The sequence below is a fragment of the Cimex lectularius genome, unplaced genomic scaffold (assembly GCF_000648675.2).
Source record: "Cimex lectularius strain Harlan isolate CLEC.00 unplaced genomic scaffold, Clec_2.1 scaffold26, whole genome shotgun sequence".
Lineage (NCBI taxonomy): Eukaryota > Metazoa > Arthropoda > Insecta > Hemiptera > Cimicidae > Cimex > Cimex lectularius.
This window is the reverse complement of record NW_019392721.1, coordinates 2,170,672-2,180,896: the sequence shown is the minus strand read 5'-3', so window position 1 is coordinate 2,180,896 and position 10,225 is coordinate 2,170,672. Positions and strand designations below refer to the sequence as shown.

The 10,225-nt window shown below is 32.5% G+C and overlaps 1 protein-coding gene across 1 annotated transcript; it reads right to left on the bottom strand.

The window, feature by feature from the left end:
• Positions 1–8,019: 8,019 nt before the first annotated feature.
• LOC106663967 lies at positions 8,020–9,028 on the bottom strand. The gene is made up of 2 exons (XM_014389229.2): positions 8,941–9,028; positions 8,020–8,403 (listed from the first exon to the last, which is right to left on the bottom strand). The coding sequence occupies exons 1-2, from the start codon at positions 8,984–8,986 to the stop codon at positions 8,123–8,125; spliced, it is 327 nt and encodes a 108-aa protein (XP_014244715.1). The 5' UTR covers positions 8,987–9,028; the 3' UTR covers positions 8,020–8,122.
• Between the last annotated feature and the right edge of the window lie 1,197 nt (positions 9,029–10,225).

Here is a 10,225-nt window from a genome sequence, read left to right as displayed (position 1 = left end):
TCTTTTATGCCCANTATATATATATATATATATATATATATATATATATAAAACTTCCTTGCAGGTAATTGATTGTTAATTATTCTTCTATTTGCAGACGTAATTTTTTATTAAATGTTTGGGTTTTTATAGGTTTTGATTTATTTGATCATTTCTCGTTAGAGATTTTTTACTAACACTTTTAATAATTGTAGGGACGCTCAAATATGTTTGGATGTTTAGAAAAGAAAATATGAGTTTATTTGAGAGCGATAAACGTTTTATTTTGCAAAATATGGAAGGTAAGGTTTTTTCTCTACGCTCGAGAGGAGAATTTAATGTGTAGAAAGGGTTCCTGTAAAGATATTAATATTTAAATTGAGATTGGTATTTGCTAAGTTCTTTTTTTGGTCCTTGTTTAATTTTTTTTTATGCGTTGACAAACACTTAGTTTCTGATGGTGGCGGGTTGTTGGTCGGGCAACAGCCTCCTCAAACACACTCTGCCTCAGGCTAATTTGCTTGGGTGAAAAATAGCTGGGCTTTACAATATCCTCATGTTTAATAGGGAAAGGGGTAGTGGAATTGGACCAAGCCGAGATCAAAGAGAACCACCCCCGCCCGTGGAGGGTTACTAATTAATGGTGAAATCGCTTAGCTCGGAATGAGGGTCGGCCGGGGAACCCTTCATCCCTGTGCCGACCCGGCCCGGTCCTTTCCAAAAAGAAAACCCGGCATTTTTGCCAATAAGAAAAACAAATATTGGTGGAAGGGAAATGCGTGCTCTGTCGACTGTATGAGATGTACTGGCCTGGAAACATCTGGACTGGACACAGAAAACTTGTGTGAGACATTGGGCAAAACCTTTTCACCGTCCGACTCGATTCGTTTCAATTGGCCCGTTCAAGCGAAAAGAAGCCGATGGAACATGACGAGCCCGCACTGATAAGTTCTAGCAATGACTTCTCCATGAGTACGATCCAAATTTCGATTTGCAACATTTGGACAATTCTGGAAAAGGCGATAAATTAACGCAAAAGAAAAAAAAAGAAACCTATTTTTAATACAACAAAACCATCTGCCTTTTCATTCCTCAGCAGGTCCTAAAAATACACAATTTTGCAGCTGCTCAAGCTACTTCACCTGACCAACACGAGTATGTTAAAAATACCGTCTTAGGATAAACCTCTTGAGATATCAAAAAAGAAATTTCAAAAATTCTGGCCAAACGAGACATCTGGGGAACAAACTCACTATACTCAGATTAGTTACAACTAGTTAGAAAATTATTCAGAAATCGTGAGATGCCGTCTGGTGTGACGTAGTTTTCAGAAAAACATTTTCTTTATCGTGCCAACGTTTCGATCTTTATTGAGATCATCTTCAGGGCCTGGGATTTACAAATATGTGTTTACATTTAACAAATACATTTAGGATGTGGAAAAGTGAATTTATACAATGCAAAATATATTTTTTATATTCAATCAAAGTATTTCTACTAACCCAAAGTGTTTGTCTTCTGTGTAATTGTGCCATTCTTGCGAGTCGTGTTGAGAGTACCAGTGAAATTTTGCTGTTAAAACTGTTCTCTAAAATGGTATTAACCATTAATTTTTCGATTTGATTAAAATAAATTAAAAAGATCATGTAATCCAATTTTTTTTATATGTTAAATAAAAATATAACCAAAAACAAAAGTTTTTTTATCCCATCCAGCAAACCCAGGTGTTTGAAGTTATTGAAATGTAATACTGTTGTGTACAATGTTCTATAATAAAATTAAACATGTTAAATTTTAATCAAGCCTCTTTTTCTTTGCACTTCCTTTCTCGCGTTTTATTCCTAATTCATTTGCTGTTTCCCCTGCCTAATTGTGGTGATGTATGATCTGACAGGAACCGACTCTCTCTTTTCTTTTTGCCAGCCTTTCTGTACCTCATAGACTCGTCAATTGTCGATAAATTAACAAAAATAACAAACGCAAATGTACATAAAAACAGAAACAAGATAAACCTATAACTCGACATTTCTCGGGTTGATTGGGGGATGAGCACCTTCATTCGCGCTAATAAATTACATTCACACATCAGATTTTGTTCACCCGAGATTATTCGATATTGCTCTGGGTAATTGGGGAATAAGACCATACATTCACGCTAATAAATTACATCCACACAGCAATTCGTTCACACCGACCCAGAGTACACTATTCCTCGGGTTAGTTGGAGATAAGACCTTTTCACGCTAATAAATTACAGTCACACACCGACTTCATTCACCTTATTGGAGAGTATTCGATATTCCTCGGGTTAGTTGGGGATGGGCCTCTCCATTCCCGCTAATAAATTACATTCACTCAGCAATTCGATCACACCGACACAGAAGACACGATATTCCTCGGGCTAGTTGGTGATGAGCCCCTCCATTCACGCTAATAAATTACATTCATTCAGCAATTCGATCACACCGACACAGAGTACACGATATTCCTCGGGTTAGTTGGTGATGAGCCCCTCCACTCACGCTAATAAATTACATTCACTCAGCAATTCGATCACACCGACCCGGAGTACACGATATTCCTCGGGTTAGTTGGAGATAAGACCCTTTCACGCTAATAAATTACATTCACATACCAACTTCAGCCACCTTATTAGAGAGCATTCGATATTCCTCGGGTTAGTTGGGGATGAGCCCCTTCATTCACACTAATAAATTACATCCCACCACAATTCGATCACACCGACCCAGAGTACACGATATTCCTCGAGTTAGTTGGAGATAAGACCCTTTCACGCTAATAAATTACATTCACCCACCAACTTCATTCACCTTATTGGAGAATACTCGATATTTCTCGGGTTAGTTGGGGATGAGCCCCTCCATTCACGCTAATAAATTATATTTACACGACAATTCATTCACTAAGTCAGAGAACTCTATATTCCTTGGGGGATAAGCTCATAAACACACTTGTTGTAAAGTTCGTAAATTTACAAGTTTATTATACTTTTTATACTATACAAATTACATAAATATTATTTTACATAATTACAAATTTATATGATATAAAAGTGATAGCTTACAATTAAATAATCCGATGTTGACAAGAGACAAATCTGATATGAATGATAAGAATTTAGTCTTTCACTCATTCCCATTTTTCGCGCGCAATTGTTTTGTAGTCAATTCATTGATATGTACCGTTTGAGTTGTTATTTAATTTCTCAGTAAAAGAACAGTCAATTAACAACACAAGAACGAACTAATACACCGTTCAATATATAATTACACATTTTCCTCGTTGGTTCATCTTGCACTTCATTGGGAAGTTGATGACATCCGGTTTCGGCTTCGTATGAAGAAAAGATACCGAGTACCTCTCATCCGACGTGATAAGTACAGGCATGGAAAACGTTGCAGCAACTAAGAAAAGCATGAGGAAGAGCACTTTCATCTTTGAAATGTAGTGGTTCGAACGGGACTGAACAGCTATCGGCCGTACGTTCATGAACTGTTGCAATAATTTTATCTGACGCAACGTCATGAGGTTATCAGTAATTAGTTTCTCGGATCGATTAAGTTAACTATCTCTAAACCAGAATCCTAACAGCTATTTGCACTTATGGAGTTATGAAACGGCAGGTTATCTATAAAATCAGGCTTGACCCAATAAAGCGTAAAAAAAAGTTCAATTTATTTTCAAAACTATCTAAATATAATCGATTTTTCTTAATAATATTTGCTTTGTGCTAAAATGTATGTTTCTTAGTGACCGGTTGTTTCAAAATTTGTTGAAGTCGTGAGGAGCGGTCAATAATGAGGTAGCTTAGAAAAACACCTTTTTTATTTTTTTTCTCTGACGTTTCGACCTTTATTCGGATCATCTTCAGGGCATAAAGTGTGGTGCTATTTTTCTGGTGTCATATTGGTTTTGTGTGACAGTGTAGTTCACAACAGTTTCACACAAAACCCATGTGACACCACAAGAATAGCAACAAACTTTATCCCCTGAAGATGACCCGAATAAAGGTCGAAACGTCGGCAAACAAATAAAGGTGTTCTTCTCAATTACCTCACTCTTGACCTCTCGTCACGTCTTCAACAATTTATTTGTGCTAAAATCTAACCAAATTAGATGAAAATGAATGTTATTTATTGAAATATCTGTACAAGGAAATTAAAATCAAACCATTTACATAGAAAATACATACATAAAAATGCAAAATGGAGAAACAGTAGCTGGACATGATCTAGAAGCTTAAACGACCTCATTTCAATCATGGTATATGATATAAAATCATCTAACCAAAAAAACATCAACATTGTTGATATCCTTATACAAAAGTGATGAACCAGTAAGTTGCTCATCTCAAACTAACTTCTTCTGCCTCTTTTCTGTCGTTTTAATATGCCTTTCGGGATTTTGCCATGTCCTGAAACGTATGAAGGGACTAGAGTGACAAAATAACAAACAGACCAACCATTTAAGAATGAAGGTAAGAAATGGCGCAAAAGAAACAAATTCTACCTCATCAATTTATGAATTTATACATTTAAATATAATTTTGATACATATCAAAATTCTGTAGCTTAGGCCAGAGCAGGTGGTGGAATTCGCCCTCTGCAGCTCATTGCATGATCAGTGCGAGATTATGACGATTATAGAAAATTGCATGATTTTAGGAAAAATTGAAAATTTCTACCACTGTTGAATCAAGACAAAAATAATTCCAAGGTAGTTGGACTACCGGACAAGGCATATTCTTTTTTAGTTTTTTCCGTTAAATTAACCCTTTTTAGTTTGAAGCATTAAAGAAACCCAGTAGTTGATATGAAATATAACCATATAAAAATATATATTGCATATTTGAGAATTTTTTTAATATTCATACGAAAATTAATTACAAATAAAAAACAGTTTATATATAAAATGAAATATAAAAGCAAATGATTATTCATTTAGTTTGTTTTTTTAATATAAAAAAATTGGGGCCTTTATTTATTTTTTTCTGTTTGGTTAGCAAAACTTCACGTTTTGTCTATCCCACAGTTTTCATTATTTCTATCTTTGAAGTACCCAAGTCAACACTCTCATAGATGATAGCCTAATCTAAGTTTGCCGGGACTTGACGTTTTTCACCTAGACCTAGTAAAAAAAACAAAAACACGATTTTAATATCCTAACTAAACCGAATTGTAATATTCCACAGAGACCGTGTTGATGCACAAACTTAACCACTCACGCAAATAAATACATTCACATAATAGGATAGTCGTAAGAGTTTTTAGATATTGCGCCAGTTCAAAATAATTGGGCTCTTAAAAACCATGTGACAATTAAGATGAAAAAAATTATATAATCTAAATTAGAAAGATAGATGCTTGTTTATTTTGAATAATCTAAGAAATTTTTGTTTTAAAAGGCCAAATATTTCATATTGAAAAAATCTCAAATTAAAAGAAAAAAATTGTTTTGTATATTACTTTATATAATTTTAATTTTAATATGGCCTTCCAAAGGCCCGATTAATTTATATTAAAAAAAATTTCTTAAATATATAGTGGTTGTATTTTTAATCCTTGTATTTCATAGTTTATTAATCTTTTCCTTAGTTTTATTAATGTTTTAAAGAAAATGTTGAAATTAAATACGGTTAATTTAAAATAATCAACAATTGATTTAAAGATTAAAAGGGTTAATTTGAAGTTAAACTTACCGTCCTAATTTAAACTACTTTGATATTCCTCACACACCGCGCCGTTTCACCCTTAGTCATTCACGCAAATAAATACATTCTCCCAATCGGGTAGTCACCATATGACAATTACAATTAATATGAAAAATTATGTAGACTAAAATGAAAGATAAAGGATTCTTTATTGTTGTAAATTGTATTATATTTTATGTTGTAATTTGTTTTTATATTAATTTATGTAATTTTAAATTTAATTTTCCTGTGGTCTCCCAAGGGCCCGATTATTTTATATATAAAAAGGGATTATATTTCTTCTGATATGAAATTAAATAATATTAAATAAATAGGTTAATTTAAAACCTCAATATTCCTGCCAGCACATACACACTTAATCACTCACGCAAATAAATACATTCCCAAAATCGGGTAATCACCAGGGTTTTTGATATTTCGTCAGTATGAGATAATTGGTCATGAACCGTTAGAAAATTAAAATTATCTAAAATAAAATATAAAAATTAAGGATTCTTCTTTTAATTTGAGAAATCTGAGAAATTGTGGTTTTAAAAGGCCAATTATTTTATATGAAAAAATCTCAAATTTAAAGAAAAATTTGTTTTTATATTAATTTATATAATTTTACTTTTTCTTACCGTCCCCTTAGTTTTATTAATGTTTTAAAGAAAGTGTTGATATGTAATTAAATACGATTGATTTAAAACCTCAATATTCCTGCCAGCCCGTACAAACTTTATCACTCACGCAAATAAATACATTCCCACAATCGGGTAGTCACCAGGGTTTTTGATATTACTCCAGTATAAGACAATTGGGCTGTGAAGAACCATCAGAAAATTAAAATTATATAAAATAAATATAAAAATTAAGGATTTTTCTTTTAATTTGACAAAGAGAAATTGTGGTTTTAAAAGGCAATTATTTTATATGAAAAATCTCAAATTTAAAGATAAATTTGTTTTTATATTAATTTTGTAAATAATTCATAATCCGGACATAATCACCAGTTTTTCGATATTACGCCAGTATAAGATAATTGAGCTGTTAAGAACCATTAGAAAATTAAAATTATATAAAATAAATATAAAAATTAAGGATTTTTCTTTTAATTTGAGAAGAGAAATTGTGGTATTAAAAGGCCAATTATTTTATATGAAAAAATCTCAAATTAAAAGATAAATTTGTTTTTATATTAATTTATGTAATTTTGAATTTAATTTTCCTGTGGTCTTCCAAGGGCCCAATTAGTTTATATATAAAAAGTGTTCACTTATATTTCTTACCATCCTGTTAGTATTATTAATTATTCAGAAATCGTGAGATGCATGGTCTGGTGTGATGTAGGTTTCAGAAAAACATTTTCTTTATCGTGCCAACGTTTCGATCTTTATTGAGATCATCTTCAGGGCCTGGGATTTACAAACATTGTTTACATTTAACAAATACATTTAGGATGTGGAAAAGTGAATTTATACAATGCAAAATATATTTTATATTCAATCAAAGTATTTCTACTCACTCAAAGTGTTTGTCTTCTGTGTAATTCTGCCATTCTTGCGTGTCGTGTTGAAACCTACATCACACCAGACCGCATCTCACGATTTCTGAATAATTATCGATTAACGGTCACTAATCACCACACAGTATTATTAATGTTTTAAAGCAAGTGTTGATATGAAATGAAATAAATAGGTTAATTTAAATCCTCAATATTCCTGTCAGCACATAAACACTTAATCACTCACGCAAATAAATGCATTCCCAAAATCGTGTAGTCACTAGGGTTTTTGATATTTCGCCAGTATAAAATAATTGGGCTATTATGAACCGTTAGAAAATTAAAATTATATAAAATAAAATACAAAAAATTAAGGATTCTTCTGAAAATTGTTAGCAAAAAGTTATGGTTTTAAAAGCCAGATAACTCTGTCTTAAAAAAGATTAAATTAAAAGGAAAAAAATTAAAGAAAATTTTCGTATGGTTTTCGATGAAGACATATTTACTTTTTTGTTTTAAATGCAGGAATTTTACTTACATGCTTTCTTTTTACACCATGTCCTAAGTTTTGTTGATGTTTTAAAGAGAGAGTTAATTTTCAGTAAAAAAGAGGTCATTTGAATTTAATAAGGGTTAATTTGACGGAAAAAGCTATGCAAGATGTTATAATAGCGTAATAATGAAATAAAATAATTAATAAACAATTTGTACATAGGCTGTTCTTATATCAGAAATATTAGTCAACTGCTATTGTGATTTTCTTCAGAATTTCACTGATCTTGCTAAAAATAATAGAAAGGGCAAACTTACGTAATAAGAAAAGTAGTCTGATTAAAATATTTGTTTATTTGTTAATTGCACCTGTATGTATTACAATTTTATTAGCACATTTTTGCAATTCCTCTGTTGTACAAGTTGACTAAAAGGCCTTAGGCAGGTAAAAAGGAGGCCGTTCCTTCCGCTGGTGGTGAGGAACGATTTCTCCGGGCATTTGAAGTTGCACAAGTCCAGCTATCGGGTCCCGTCGGGTCTTTTGTACTTCCTGGGCGTCGAACTGGAACGAAGACTGCACCAGGGCGAAGATGATCAGAACCGCGTAAAAGAGAAGTCTCATCTTTTCCCTCTGAAGATGAACTGCAATGCATTTGTCGTTGCAGTACATTTATCGCAGCTGGGGTTATCTCGAAATAGTCCGCCTTTGCTGAATCGGCTGTCGATTTGCATCAATAACAATAAAAAACCTTGACAATAATACGCAAATTTTCTATCATAAATTTATCCCAAGGTGAAAAAATTTAGCAATTTTCTGGTGTTTTTAATAAACTCGTTCTTTTTGAATTTATCAGTAACGTCATAGTGTAAAGAATGTGATTATATATGAATAACAAAACAAATAAACAATACATACGCAACAATTTCGATCTAATTTTAAAGAATCATCATCATTAACGTCATATAATAGAAATTTTAAAAACAGAAAGCAAAATTCTGATGAAAAATTTAAACAAATCTTTTTATTTTTAAGTTTTTATAACAGTGATTGATTAATAATTAATTAAAAATAACCAATAACTTCACAGAGTGGACGTTAAGTATATATTAATAAAAAAAAAGATTTCCATGCTTCCCGCTAACGTTAGTAAGCAGCCAAACGAGTAGCAAGGATGTGGCATGAGAGCCCGATGAGTATCATGAAATTTTTTTTTAAAGCACAGTAGTGATTATAAATAAAAAGTTGATTCTATACCTGAAGCAGATAATCGTATATGGTCGCATATAGGGAGCCCTTTCATCCTTTAAAATAATTTCTTTTAATTAATTAATTTTTATGTAAGGTATTGGTTGAGAAAAAAAGTCAGTTTCACGAGCGGGTTTCGAACCCACGACCTTCGGCTAAATACGCCGCTGCTCTACTACTTGAGCTACTAACTTCCATCAATCGAACCTTTCGAAATTTCCCACCTTTTTGGCATTTTTCAAACTATCTCAACCAATATATAAAAATTAATTAATTGAAAGAAATTATTTGGTCAATCAGACCACGAAATATAATAGATTTAATAAGTAAAACGAAGTATTACTTGACTAAAGCTCTCCGTGGCCGTTTCATTTGCCGCCGACAATCCTGATTACACGACATTTCAAAAATGGCAAAAAGGAGGAAAATTTGAATGTTTGGATTGAGATGGGAAGTCAGTGTCCGAGCGGATCGAAGTCACGATAGCTCCAGTGGTAGAGTAGCGGCGTAGTTAGCCCAAGGTCATGGGTTCGAATCCCGCTCGTGACAATAAATTTTTTATCTCAACCTACTTTAAATTAATAGTCTTACTTTGAGCGAATGTATTTATTAGCGGATGTTCAGTGTAATAGTGTTAGTTACCGGCTTAATATCAAAAACCCTAGTGTCCACTGAAATTGTGTGAATGTATTTATTTGCGTGAGTGGAATCCGTCGAACCAAATAGGATAAACTAGTATAATAAATGCGTGATTTTTTCTCTGTGTGGATGAAGAAGAAGAAGTTAATTTATTGAACTTTATACATTTTCGTTTTTTCAATTAAATTTACAAAAACACAATGAACAATAGTCCGTCTGCCAGGTTGGTGGTTTTTCATCAAATAAATCTACATAAATCGTAAATAAAAGAAGAGAAAATGATAGATATTATAATGATACTGATATTATATAATATTTCCTTAATGATATATGCCTCTCAGGTTGTGTGTATGATTTGGGCCAATGGTAGAAATTTTATGGTACCCCATCAACCACAAATTAGATTGTCTATTGTATTGGGTTGTCCGGAAAATAATGCAGGATTTTGGTATTAAACAAAAAAAAAGAAACTAGTTACTTTAAAGCAATGTTCTTTAATCAAAATAATNGTCTACGGCGGAAAACTTTTAAAGATCCCGTCGACCCCGAATTAGAGTAGTTTATTGCAGTGAACAGGTAGATGGAGGAATGTTGAGTACTCCATCTACCAAACGGAATGAGTGTGATCAATGCATGTTGGTGTGAATGGGGAGGG

Excerpts from the sequence above, each read along its gene's own strand:
- LOC106663967 (XM_014389229.2), bottom strand. The coding sequence starts at position 8,986 with ATGAAAGGGCTCCCTATATGCGACCATATACGATTATCTGCTTCAG. Across the intron at positions 8,404-8,940 it reads TATACGATTATCTGCTTCAG|CCGATTCAGCAAAGGCGGAC; the intron begins GTATAGAATCAA and ends GCAAATCGACAG.